This window comes from Alligator sinensis, unplaced genomic scaffold, assembly GCF_000455745.1.
Source record: "Alligator sinensis unplaced genomic scaffold, ASM45574v1 scaffold178_1, whole genome shotgun sequence".
NCBI classification, from domain to species: domain Eukaryota; kingdom Metazoa; phylum Chordata; order Crocodylia; family Alligatoridae; genus Alligator; species Alligator sinensis.
In genome coordinates, this window is record NW_005842031.1 from 2,148,821 (window position 1) to 2,163,811 (window position 14,991).

General features: G+C 39.2%; 1 protein-coding gene across 1 annotated transcript in view; it reads right to left on the reverse strand.

The window, feature by feature from the left end:
* The window catches only part of SPATA17 (spermatogenesis associated 17), a 174,239-nt gene that overhangs the window by 26,470 nt on the left and 132,778 nt on the right, over positions 1-14,991 (reverse strand). Inside the window, exon 9 of the mRNA XM_006022347.3 lies at positions 12,868-13,003. Coding sequence (XP_006022409.2) covers positions 12,868-13,003 — 136 coding nt within the window. The remainder of the gene's footprint in view (positions 1-12,867; positions 13,004-14,991) is intronic.

Below are 14,991 nucleotides of genomic sequence, written 5' to 3' on the forward strand. Positions count from 1 at the left end.
GGAGGGTCCAGTGCAGTGGAATTAAAAAAGGATGTCAGGGACTTGTTAAAGAGGATGTGAATGAATTGTGTGGGTCTCAGGGAGTCACCTGATTGGGAGGGGGTTATGGAAAGACTAGTAAGCAGAGGCTGTGACTAGGAGAGCACTGCTGAGGTATCATGGTATAAATTTAGCTGCCCCTGCCCCTGTCCTAAAGTTTTATTCAAAAACAGTATAATATAGAGGATGAGAGGAAGCAAGCAGGTGACCCTTTTCCTTTACACCCCACTGAAATTATTTTTTATCATTCACTGAATAGGAATCCAGTTTTGTTGTTGGGAAAAGATGATAATCATGAAGGAGAAAATAGAAGGTTGGGACTGGAAGGGGACCTAAGCATCTATAGTCCCACCAGTTATTCAGCCATGTCTCAAAAATGTTCAGTCAAACTGTCAAAGAATAACTGAGCAGTATAATACATTATTTATCTGTTTGCTAAAGTTTTGTTTTGGCAATTAGTATGAAACCAATTCTTTGAAAACTGCAACTGTTAAAGTGTTAGCTGCTGTGCCACTTGTAGAAAGAGTAGAACTAGATAGCGATATAGATATATATTATTTATTTACACACACACACACGCATACGTATGTGTGTGTGTGTGTGTGTGAATTTTGATACACATTTGTACTATTTTCCCAAAATGCTGAATTGTAGCATATGACCTAAAGTTTATTTCCTTTTAAAACTAGATTTAAAAGTGCCATATTTTATAAATGAACAGGAACTGGATTTTTTAAAATGTTTTATATGCTAATTTGTTCTTTGACAGACTAGTAGCATTGTGAGTTATATTGTAAAGTTTCCTATACTTTTCTAAGGACTTTTGGTATGACCTGAAGTGTTCATATTCTTTAAATAATAAGACATTTTGGGCTTCCTGCTGCCAAAGGCTTGGACATCTGCAAAAACTACAAATCATGCCAAACTCTGTTGAATGATATATAGAGGACTGCAATCCACCAGGAAATAAGCTAAGACCAACACATTCATTTCATTTAGATGCTTTGGTGGGATTTGAACCATTCAGCCCACAAAACATGTTTCATGAGATTGCAGTATACATCCAGCCCACAGTAATAATGATTCATATAAATATATATGTATATGCTTTATTGCTACCTTTAGCTGGATTAAAAACAATATATCAAATTTTATATTTGTGCTTCTTTTATTAGCTTTCTACCACTTGATCAGCTGATAGAGGCAATAATGAAATGTTTTTTTTATAAACTAGAGTTTGTAAGTCCTGTCCTGAGAATATAATATTTCAAAAAACAGCCTAAGCTTTGGGGAAAAAACCAATTACAGAAACAGCATTAAAAATGCCAAGCACTGGGCAGAAGCAATTCTGGATCAGTTTAAAAAAGTGATTGATGAAACTCTAATCTGAGCTGAAGGAACAGTTTCACGACAAGCTGTGACCATTCCACACACTTCATTAGCTGCCATAATTAGCCTGGTGTTTCAATTTGTTAGAACTGGTGGGGACAATTTTACTCAGAATGCAAACATCAAAAAACAGGGTCCCTCAGACTTCAGAAGAGGCTGATGAGAGGCTTTTCTACTCTCTGTTAACTAAAAGATTAATTACAGCTGATGGGAGGCTGTACTCTGATTGTCACTCTGTCTATGTGCATTACTTTTAGCATTAGAAGAAAGACATGGTTGACACTGCACTGCTCAATCAAGCAGCTTCACATTAGGATACAAAGTCTTTTTTAATATGCTGGATTTTTTTTATTGTTTGATTGACTTGTTCTTTAGTTTTCTAAGTCTGAGCTCTGCACACCTAGTGAAGTTACACTAAGAAAACAGTAGGACATAGCAATAGTTGTTAAAAAGTGTTTAAAATGATATCATTCTTTCATATAAATAAAGGTCAGGGATCATAACACATGTCAGAACCTTCTGCCAGAGTGTAATTATTAGTTCCATTTCTAATGGCCCAAGTGCAGAACACTGACCAAACAGACTCACTATAGGGGAAAAAAAAAAAAGCACAGGTACTAAAAGCATCATAGCTCTTTGTAAACTGCATAATTTCTCATGGTGAAATCATTCTCTGATCTATTTACTTTACTGTGCTGAATCTTGTTCATATTTTATGCCTACACAAACTGGATTTATAATTTTTATCATTCCAATTTTTTTAGATCACATCTACACTTTAATGTTAATTTGGATGAAACCTAAGTGTTCACATAAAGTGCTACAGTTATTATTGAGTAATTCCATGTATAGATAGCAACATTAGACTTCCTGCTTGTTTTTACTAGTGGTAGCAATGACTGCATAAAGTATAAAATAGTGGAGATTCTTATATCTATCAAGGAGGACTTTCATTTCAACTTGACTCAGTAAGAGGTGTGTTGAAACCGTCTCTTCCATCTAATCTTGAAACTTTGTCTGTTCAAAAATGGAATCTTTGAAATGTATCCCAAAAAGCAAGCCCCAGTAACTGGTGTGATAGAAACGAGAATCTACTCTATGATCTAAATGGCAAATGGAGGAGGGTCATCCATCCTATTTGCCATGAGGCTAGGGTTCACATTCTTCAGTCAATCTAACCATTCTCAAGACTGCCCAAGGCAGGTAGAGAGTGTAAACATGGCTCTCCCCTTAAGTTGTCAAGCCCCGAATAGACCTTGATATTAAAGATAAGCTATAGTAAATCAATAATGAAACAATACGTATTACTCCTCTGTAACATGGGTAACAATTTTCTTTCTGCAATGTACCTTCCAAAAAACAGGTATACATTTTCTCTAAAAACCTATATGAATTACAGACCATATCCATATCTGATGTAAACTATCCCTGTATCATGGGAGTCAACCAAGTACACTAATTTACACCATCTGGGGATCTAGCCCTGTATTTTGAATACAGTTTTAAACAACAGTAATAACAACTATATTTAACAAACTTTTCCTCTAGAACTTGAAAAGGATCTGTGTCATGTTCATTTCAACTCTGTTTGCTTAAGAATGTAATTAAGTTGCAGATGAATCCTTGCTAAGAATATGTAGACTGATTCTGCAAACACATTGCGCACAGAACACTCATTCACTTCAAAACACTGACTTCAACAACAATACAAAAAGGTTAGTTCAATAGGCACGTGTCTTGTTGGATAGCCACAAGAATGAGCCATATATATGTTCTTAAGAGTATTGACAAGTTAGTGAAAATCAATGTGGGAAACCCCATACAGACAAACAGATTCCTCTTGTCATGAACTATAGTTCCTATGGATCACCACCCATTAAATAGTAGTTACAATCCATTTCTTTTTTTTTTTTTTAAGTGAAACTTCATCAACCGTTATGGCACCTAATTCAATCATTAATTTTTACATTAAAAACTTTGACGTGTTGCCACAGTCATTGTAATTTAGTCTTTTAGAGCTGGAGAGATTAGATACTTTATTTCTAAAGTAATTCTGTTTAAACAAGAGGCTTTATGACATTCAAGTAATTTGCAGAAGGAGAATTATTTGTGAAGTTAAAACATCCATGAGAAATAATGGATAAAGTTAGCTTTTACTAAAAAAAAACTATTTTCCTTCGTTGCCACTAACATGCAAGTTGCATTATTAAATGAGGAAGGTAGGAAAAGCAAGACATTTATCATCCACCAGACAAATGACACTGGATTGCTAGTTAGACAGTATAATAAGTACCATCTAATTTTCTCTTTAGAATCAATTTATTCTTCAAAGCCTTGGATCGTCATCAAGGGACTGCATTTTTCCGCTGAGAAATTACAGAACTGAGAATCAGGTTTTATAAAATATTCAACTAGTTGCTGACAAACCCTTTGCAAATAACTACCACAATGGATTTGATTAGAGAAGTGGTGACAGTATCTTTTCTCATGCAAATAACTTTGCTGAATGGTTTGAATCTTGCCAGTCACTACTTTGTATTATTCAATCAAAATTATTATTTGCTTTGAGTCACCAATAACCTTCAACAGAAAGTTTTTTCAGTCTTTCTTTTTAACCTTCCAGTTGTTCACACTGCCTTTTCTACTCTTGGTTAAATAATATCCAGAATACGTTTTGTGGATATTAATTTGCTTCATACAATTTTAGCCTTCCTTATGCACCTAAGTAAATAACTTGAGAGGTAGACTATAGTTAATAATCTGGTTATCAGTCCATCATTTACATTACAGAATTTCCTAAGAGCAGCATTTTCAAAGGCAGCCTGGTAGTGATGACCTCTAAGATCTCCTCAGAAGAAATAATCAAGAACATTTTCCCATAGAAGCTCTAGTACCATCTGACTTAATGAAATCAATGACAGTCATCTTCAAGAGAAAACATATTTCAGTAAATATGATACTGCCAACCAACCAGAAAACCCTCATTTATGTAAATATCTCAAGTCTGAAAACAGATGAGGGGATTTTGCTAAATGCTGTAACTTATGAAAATGAGAGCGAGTGAATTACTTTTTCAGACCTAACTTCCAATCTATCCTTTTGCATTTTGTGCACACAAGTAGCGCCATGATACTTCTCTGCCATTTTATATATATATATTCTAGAAAAAAAGTGTACTACAATTTTTACCAAAATGATATGTTATAAAAGAAAGCTGCCCATTAAATAATGAATAAAACAACCTGAACTGGCAAGCTGTGTAGTAGTATCACCCAATCCAAAAGACAAGAATGACATGGCACCACTTTAAGGTACTTAAGTCATTGGTTTAAGCATTTAGGTCCAGATACCAGGGTCTGGCTGAACTGCACATAGCAAGCTGCGGTTGGCAAAACCAATTTTTTGCACTGGTTCCATGACATTTTAACAATAAGCTGGTCCCTGTAATAACTTAGACCAGTCTCAGGGTTACTTTCCTTGATACTGCCTGTCCATGGCCCCAAGGAGTTGGGAACCTTAAGCCACAGACATTTGAGGACATGCTGGGACCATGTAAGTGGTCTTAGCCATGAAAATGTGATTCTATTCCACCTGTTTAGGTTCCTGAAAATCCACTAATGTACCTGCTTTTATAACACTGTTATCTTACCCTGAAGATTGAATCAGAAAAAAGCAGAGAAGATGAGGACCCACCCACCTTTTCTATTAAGTTTTCCAGGGACTCAAGCAGGGGGGGAACAGAATTGAATTTAGGAGCCTAAATCCACTTAAGGGCCTGATAGTTAAAATAGAATGTATCCCTCTGTGAATCTTCTGGCTATTCATTCTGGCATGATAGATGCTGCCTCTGATGGGGAATCCTACAGTTGATTGTTAAGGAAGGGTGCACTGGTGGATTAGGCTCACAGGGCACCTCTACATGAGACACTAGAAGTGCAGTAGACTAATTCAACTGTGCATTAGTGCATCACAGTGAAAGCTGTGCTAATGCACTAATGCTCCATAGAATTAGTCTACTGTGCATTAGCGTCACCTAAAAGACATGTGCCAGCACTACTTTGCAGTAGCGTTGATTATGGCAAATTAAGTTAGTACCTGTTATTACAGCAAATTAACGCATGTGTAGATGTGCCCACAGTCTTTTTTTTTGTCTCCTCTGTTACCCTTCAAAGCCACAGTACTGAATAAGTGTGAGCAATTAATTTTTCATGAACATTACAGACTACTATTACAGGCTCAGATAGTTGAGTTTAACTGAGCTGCCATTAGTGCAGGACTCAGGGCTGAACAAGGAAAAGTGACTGTAAGAAAGCTGCTCCCCTTCTCTTGGAGAAGTTGGGGGCCTGAATCTTTTCAAAATATAACCTGGCGCAGGTGAATGGATGTTGTAAGTTAGACCATCAGGAAAGCTTACGTAAGGACTGTGTCACTGGCCAGAAATCACTACAGACCACAATGATTTGGCAACAACCTCTGCCACCTTCACCTGGCCTCTATGCAAGAGCTGAAGGGACCTTTTTGTGCAAAGCTAGCTATATGGATTTTGTACCGCCTCATAATGCCCCTGCAATAAGGGCAACTGCCACATTAGGTCAGCTTTCCAGCTGCTTTGCACTATGTGGGAAATGCAAAGCAGCTGCTTTGGGGACCAAGGCTTACAAAAATTTTGCAAACTCCTCATATTGCATGTTAGCAGTCTGAAGTGCGGCAGTGCATACCCAGATATCTGTTCTTAAAAGACTTAAAAATTGGTTTCAGGCTATTATGAATTTTCAATTCATTAGAGGTATCACATGATAGAATTCTCTTTCATTTTCTTGGCTAATTTTCTTATATTAAAAAAACAAAACTAGTTATGTAGAAGCTAGGGCAGGGTGGCACCTTAGGCTACATTCCCATGAGCAGGGCTGTGTGGTTGCCACAGGGGAAAAAAGCAGAGGCTGCTGCTATTTGCCTTGGCGCACGCCCCTGAATGTGGGGTTAGCGCAGGGAAAAATGCTCCAGGTGGGGTAGGAGAGACTGGGGCCAGCACCTGCGTTGGCCCCAGCAGCTTTACCTGGAGGCCTCTTGGGGCAGCAGCAGACACTGGCTGGCAGCCAGGGGGCATGTCCAGATGAGTGTGAACATGTGGTTTGCAGTGCCGCAAACCACACATGGTGCATGTGCACCCATTTGTTATGTTGCAAATTTGTAGTGCAGCAGTTACTTTTGATGCCAGGAAATCCTCACGTCCAAAAAAAAACAACAAAAAAAACTCACCGCAAAAAAAGCAACATAGTGCATGCAGCAGAAGCATGCACTGCCAGACCAGGGGCCTAACTAACCCCATGTGCAGGGATGTGCACTGAGGCAAAAAACAGCTGCATGAATTTGTGCAGCTGCTTTTTTCCTCATGGCAACTGCATGCCTCTGCTTGCGGGGATGCAGCCTTAGAAATTAACTGGTTCAGAGATGCATGAGGTTTTGTAGACGGCAACTTTTTCAGATGCTATAGAATTCACACCATCAAACAATGTAGGGTGTGGACTATTAATGCTTATGCTTCTCTATATGAGTTTCTATCCAAACTTCTGCCTATACACATCCATGTACACATAATATACAAAGTCATACCTATAGTCCACATAATTAGGTATGTGAATATATATATGCACAGTATATGTGCAATAGTATAACTAAGAGATTGCAACTAGGGCGGAAACTCCTGGCACCACCTTCTTGAGAGGTGGCATTAGGGGAACAAAAATAGCTGCTGCTGCTGCAACTGGCAGCTGGTCACACTGTTGCCAGCAGCAGCTGACACTACCCTGTGCTCTGAAGCTGCCCCAGGGCACAGGGCTGTCCTGTTCTGCCTCTGTGTCAGTACGTGTGCATATTTTTGTGTGTGTATATATGTATACATAGACATACAGGTACCACTGAATGCTTTTGTGCAATACTTGTGCATTTTTTTTTACCAGCTCAAATGAAGGCAAGCATTATGAGAGAAAATAAACCAGATCTTATGCCCGATTAATTATTTATGCACAATAGAATTTGAACCTGTAGTTTCTCATCAGTGATACCAATGATGGAAGCGGCAGTATATAAAATCATTAAAATATTTACAACTTGCAATGATGATTATACAGCACACTGATAAAAATCCCTACGTTCTGTCTACAATACAACTTCTGCTGCAGCTACAATTGGTGGACCTGCCTCAGTGGTGAATTACATATTCTTTTTTTCCTAATGTAGGCAGGCCATAACTTGTCAAAAACATTTTAAACTCAGCGTTTGATTAATGCAAGCTGTACTCGTAAGATATTTCCACTCAATAATATCTTATTATTTAATTATTTGCTGTTATTAATGGAATGAAACCATTCAAAACAAACAGCTAGATTGGCTGTTTTCAGCAAGCTCATAATCATCAATTTATAAATGTAGAAATCTTCCTAAAATTATATTAAGCTGGCCTGTTGAACTTGAAAGGCATATTTTATCCCAATCAATGCATAAAAGTAAAATTATCCATAACTAAGGGATGTTTCTCTGCTGTACAGTTCAGCTGTAATGATCCCCACACACTGCACTTGCACATCAATTATGATAATCATAATCACGGTCGTTAAGCTGAATGTTCATTATTATCAGGATGCTGGTGACAGCAGATTCAATCATCGGGTGCAATGGGCAGGCAGTCACAGTCCCACCCAAGTTTCTGCAGACAGCGTTGTGCCACATTAAATCTATGATGTGTTCCACATCCCACTCCATTCCAAAAGCTGTAGACGGTAAAGGTCAACTTTATGTTCTGTGCAATATGCTTAGGTTCTCTAAATTAATTCTTTAGAGTACTGGATATTTTTATGCTTTGTAGATAATAAAATTCTGTTTAGGGCCAAAATGCACGTGCAAATAATGAAACAGTGATGTAGCTGTGTTGTAATTCACCTATAATAAGGCATAAGAGGAAAGAATCTATCAACAAGGAAGATCTTAAAGTGTCACTTCCTGAATTTTGCAAACAAGGAAAACATTTAATGCTGCCATTAAAGGCAGTTGTCTAAAATGCATATGCAAACTAATTCCAATTCTGATTAAAGGCTGTAAGCTATCATTTCTGCTTCAGTAAATAAGAACATATGTGAGTGCTTTGACAACTGAAACAGTATAGTTAGTATATTTGATCCCCTGACTGTCCAACTACTTGGGACCTATCATTATAGATTAAATTCACGGTGACTGGTAGGTTATTAATACTAAAGCTTCACACTTATAAAAACTGACTGATGTTACTGGTGGCTTTTAGAAGTGTGTTGTTAAAATCGACATGCAAATTTTCTAATAGTGTTTTTTAAACACAGAAATTCCAGTTGGGATAATGATCACAAAAGGGAAATATTTATACTTATTTGTATGTATGCTTTCAATAAAGAATTTAAATACAGTATTTCCCCCCTTAGCTTTTTGTGTTACTTCACTGAAATGTTACATTGCAAAGTAACACTTTTGAGAAAACCAGTATAAACAAAGTAAGTTTTCTCACATTCATTATGGCCATTATCATGCTCTGAGGAAGGCTGTGCTATATCCAACCATGTTTTTAAAAGGAAATGGAGTTAACCCATGTTGTTCCAGTTGTTTGTTTTCATTTCCATAGGATATCAAATTGGTTTATGGGCAGATAGTAATCTCTTTATGGTTTTCAATTTAAAATATACACATATTACCATGTAATTAAATAGGATGTAGCCATAAAATATAAGCTAGCTTTTTAAAATATACATTTGAATAAGTAAAATATGAAAGGCATATTTTCCATTACCACTTGAAGAAGCCATTGACTATCGAACTGATTTCTTGGGAGGATTTGGTACAAGGATTTGTACAATTACCAATAGGGCAAACCCATTTCAAGAAAAATATGTGAGAAGCTGAATTCATCCATTTTGCTTATATAAACTGTATTAGAAAACACAGTTTGTTTCATGGTATCTGCCTTTTTATTAAGTGCCTTTTACATTATCATGTTCCTGAATACATGATAATCTAGTAGACAGCATAATTCAGGAAACTTAGGGGTGATTCAAAATAAAGTTTTGCTTTTAAAAGTAATGATGTTGGGTCTTTTAAATAGAAACTCTTTCCTTAAAATATGATGAAGGGTATAGCTTTTAGACTCTCTCTTGAAAATAATGACCAGTAAAAGCAGCAGGTAGGTCAAGAAACTGCTCTTCTTTCCTATTAGCTCTCTGTTTTGGTAAGTGCCTTCTAATTGAAGCTTCATATTGATTTAGAATCTGTAGTTGGAAGGCTAGATGTCATATTGGGTTAATGCATATGGTTGTTCACCTCAAGAGATTTAGGTTTAAAATTGCTTAAGATCACAAGTAAAAATGAGTTTGGTGGTCTCAGCTAAGTTCCTACTTTATATGGTGTACATCGTAAAACCTCCATATGGTTTGGTGTGGCTGTTTGTCTCTGATCATGAAATACGCAGGATTGGGAATGGATACATGTTGCAGGTCAGAACTGAGGATCACCAGCAAAATTGTTTGGAGACCCTTTAAAATGTACTGCTTACACTATGCTTATAGGTTCCAAACAATGGTACCCATTTTTCATTTTTTAAAATGATATTCAGGCAAACTTTATTTCTTAATAGAAAGATTAATTGTTAGCCTATATGCATTTAACTGCAGCCCAATTTAGGTAATGCAGTTATGTTAAGATACCCAAGTTTTAAGGCACTGGATAGACATGCTGTTTGAAGTGCTCTTAGCACCTTCACAGAGCAGTAAAGAGTAGGGCTGTGTGAAATTTCGCCAGCCGTTTCATTCTGACACTGTTTCGACCAAATTTGAGGTTGAAACAGCAAAATTGGAATGAAACAAAGGCTCTTGAAATAGCCTCCAAACAAAACGAGGCTGGTTGAGACATTTTGAAGGTTGAAACATTTCAACCATAGGCTGGGGATGGGAAGTCAGTCCAGCTGGGCTGACTTCGCAACCCCAGCACAAGATTCGGCAGGGGGCAGTGAGGCTGCACAGCTGGGCTGCCTCCCGCCCCCAGTGCGATGTAGCGCAGGGAACAGGAAAGCAGCTTAGCTAGGCTGCCTCCTGCCCCCAGCAGGATGTAGCACAGGGGACGGGAAAGCAGCCCAGTTGGGCTGCCTCCCTCCCCCGGCCCAATCTAGTGCGGGGGACTGGAAAGCAGCCCAACTGGGCTGCCTCCCGCCCCTGGTGCGATGTAGCACAGGGGATAGGCTGCCTCCCGCCTCTGGCCCTGGGGGATGTGGAGTCGGCCCAGCTGGGCTGACTTCCCATCCCCGGCAAAACTCGAAACAGTGCTGAAACAGCCTTTCTCTTTCGACAGAATGGAACAGCTGTTTCAACTCGAAATGAAATTCAATACAAAACACTGTTCCCTCAAACCGTTGAAACTCAAGGTGAAATGGAACAGTGCTGTTTTGCACTCCCTAGTAAACAGACAGGGTACAGGCTTGTGTGGCTGAAGCAGTGCCTCCAAAATGATCCACAAAAAGTGAGGATCATGTTTGACGTGCTTTCTTTTGAAATGCTTCCCGAAATGGCTATATGCACCAGCAGTCATCTGACATCTTACAGTGCTCTGCTCTGCACTCTACTCACTACAAGGGTGGTGGTAGGCAAATTGAGACAGAAAGATAATAAGCACTTTCCCATATGCTTGTCTATACTTGGGAGCCTCCAGAGGCTTGAGGCTGAGAGTCATGCAGGGATTCCAGTTCTCCGGCTCCCTTGCTTGAGAGTGATATCACTGCATGTGGTGGTGGGGGTGATATGGGGAGTTCAGTTCATTTCAAATATGTGTCTGTCCACGGCCCTACTCTGATCTATTTGTCAAAGTTCGGAAGAGATCTGTCTTGCTTATGAAAGTATTACTAGCAATTACAAGAACAAATGTACCAAATTATATTTTTGGAGTTGAAAATTTTTGTTACATTTTGGATATGAACATGTAACAATAATCAGAATGAACAGAATCATGCCAGCACCTCAAAAGACTATCCTCAGCTTGAGGGATCGTGTTCAAAATAAAGAATTCATTTTTACTCTCACACCCATCTCCTGTATCAAAATGAAATGCCTGAGAGAGTTGGCAGGGGAGAGTCAGAGAGTGAGCATGTTCTTAATGGACTGAAGTTTAGCTAGCTACAGTTTTATTATCCTAGCAATAAATAAAAGAGAAAAACAAGTCTTTTTTTTTAATTTATAGAGTAGCTTTGCTAAAATAGGATAGAAATTTTAAAATATCTAATTTCTTGAAAATTTGCAACATTATTTATATGAGACTGACGTTTCAGTATACATTTAAAGAGAAAAAATGTTTGAAAACTGATTATTTCTTAATCATCACCACTGACACAGTTTAAAGGACCAAGGTAAATGCCCACTATTTGCATTGAACGTGTCAAAAATATTTTCTAGTTCATTTTTAATCTCTCCTAAATAATTCCGCAAATGGTGAATAGAGAACTAATTCCTCCCACCTCACAGAACCAGAAGTCCTATCAACAAACAGGTCCTAGCTTAGGTAGAGTTGATGTGTAAGAATATTTTTTCTTCTACCTGCTTTACGTGAAGTACACAGGGAGGGTATATACATTCCCAAAGCTGACAATTTATGAAAACAACCAAGAAGCAACTGTTCAATTGCCTTTTTCCATTTCATGCTTTGTGACTGATGCTGTACATGACTGAAGCTTTTACACTTTTGACATCCTATCCTGTACTGAATTCCTCTGATTGAACATATATTTATATAATGTTAACTGTTCTGAGAAACATCACATCTTGCAGTGTTAGGAAATAAAACATTATTTTACCAGATCAAAAAAATGCTGTACATAAAATAGCATTTTTTTCAAAATGAATGCAGATAATATAGCATTTATCAGAAGCATCTTTACCCCGATAACTTGTCTTTACTTGGCAAAGTGCTAAACATCTACTGAGAGGACCTGAATGACCTCAACTTTGACTACAAAGAGAAATGAAGAAACTGAGCATCTTCTATACAACAGTCAGCTTTCTTACAGCCCTTTTCATGACCTGCTTCAGAGGCCCCCACTGAATTCAGTCTTTTTTGGATCAGGCCCACTATTCTTTAGTTTTAACAATCCAGAACTAGGGTTGGCAACCCCCGGCATGTGTGCCAGAGCATGGCATACAAAGACATTTTGCTTGGCATGTGCACTTCAGGTCAGATGGTGGGAAAGGGGCTGAAGCTGTGCTGCCACAAAAAGGACTGGGCTCCTCACAGCTCCCCACTCTCCACTCCTGCCATGCCACTCTCCACCATGCCAACATCTTACAAGTCAAGGTTGGGGTGTTCTTGGCACTCTGCCCAAAAACATTGCTGACCCTGATCTAGAAACCAGTGACATTGCCTGATTTTGCAGTAACTCACCTTGTTTGCTACCCATTTTTCATGATGTTCTTCTCGGAAATGTTTAATCCCGTAAGTTATTTGACCATATTTACTTGATGAATGAATTAATGGATCATACTTCTGGTTTTTCTGACATGAAGAAAATGGCAAAAACCTGAAAGATAAAACACATTTGTAAATATATTGTTATCTTGCTGTGTCTGCAAGCCACATAAGTCACAGGATTTTCCCCTAACTTCTTTATGTTTCCTTCACTGTTACCTTAGGGCTTATGCATTTTATGAGCTTTCAGTTTTCAAAATGAAGAGCAGTGCCACAGCACAGAAATACAGAGTTATAAGATGATGCTATTGAGGTTTCCATGTGAAGATGTATCTTTGGTTTATCTGCACAAATAGGTAATTGCTTGAATATTTGTTAACTAAAATAATAGACTGCGGTTTATTTTAGAAATAACATCATAAAATCCTAATTCTGCCCCTCTTGCTCACTCTGAGTAGTGACTTACTATACAGTGAGCATATCTACACAAGATGTTTAATGCAAAGCTGTCCAATTAGCTCCACAGTAAAATCTCAGTGTCTACATGTGCATCCCTATTAGACCACAGGAAACTAATTAACTACACTGTCGGTTAGTACATGTAAACACAACTATCCTGTGGTCACATAATTTAGTGTGCTGCAACAAACATGTAGACACTGATGGGGCTGGCTGGGACATGAGGGTGCTTCAGTGCAGGGGCTGCCTGCCAGCTAGCTCCAGGCTGAAGCACCTTTGTCCCCCAGCTAGCCCTTCTGCAGCATGCTGAGCTGGGAGAGAGCAGCCCTGGGCTGGCAGGCTGACCTCCCCTACAAGCCCCATGCCAGCGGGGGCTGCTCTAACCCAGCTCAGTGTGCTGTGGTCCCAGGTTCATGTAAAGATGCTGCACCTGGGAGCAATAAACTCCAGCATAATATGCGCCAGTTTATTGCATGGCATTAATTTCATATGCAGACATGCCAGATAGTACAAATGATATTCAATGCAATATTAGACCAGGGTCGTCTAACTGGTAGCCTGTGGGCTACACCTGGCTTGTGTGCTGCCACTCCCCACATTGCTTCTGCTGCTATAGGAGCTGGGCAACACAAAAGGAGAGGGACTGGTGTGCCCTGTGTTCATGTGGCAGCAACAGAGATGGGGCTTGCACTGCCTATGTGACTGCAAAGGAGGAAGGGCTCACACTGTTCACGCAGCAGAGGAGGAGTGGTCTCAGGGAGTCCACATAACTGGCGGCTTCATGGCATGCGGTGTGTGACTTGGGTGCTGCCAGTTGGACAATCCTGATCTAAAAGTGTAACTCAGAAGTTGGATAATCCTGCTTTCAGACCATAGATTAAAGAGTGTCTGTTGCTTCTGAGCTCATCATATCTTTTTTATATAACACTAGTATAAAGTGAGCAATAATTTAGGGCTGGATTCTAACACTGTTAGCCATACGGAAAAGGCCTATCTGTTAGTGCAGCCATGCTGCCCATGACAGATGGAACCCAGGGGCCACAAGTCCAGCAGTGAAACAGACGGCTTTCATGTGGATAAGAGCTGTCATGGTCATCTGCAGGTTTTCTGGCCATGTCCCAGAGTCTATTGAGTAGGGGAAGGGGAAGTCCCCTCTCTCAACAGCATAGTATGGAAGGAGTATTTAAAGGGCACTTCACAAAAACAATCCTATTCCTAAACCCCTGCTATACAGTTTGCCAGATGGAGGGAAGGTGATTCAGTTCCGAATTATTACATATTACTGTAGAATAAAATCTTAAGATTTCTTGATGTTTTGCAAAGCAACAGGTAGTTGTCACGACCCAGTGATTTTTTGTGCTTCGGCACTATGGAATTTCCTGGCCACATGAGAGCTCCTTGGCACGGCAGAGTGTTCTGCTGCAATTAAGAGCCTGCGTGCAGGAGAGTTCCCGCCAATTTGCAGTTTCCTTTGCAGGATGCATTTCTTCTTTGCAGCACAGAGATGCACGGTGCAAAGAGTTCCCGCTATTCGGATGCAAATTTGTGCCCCGTTATTGGCCAGTGCTAAATTATTCACACGTGGCGGCTAGTAATTGGCTCGCTGGCCGTTTAAAATTCCGCGCGACTTCCGCCCAAGTC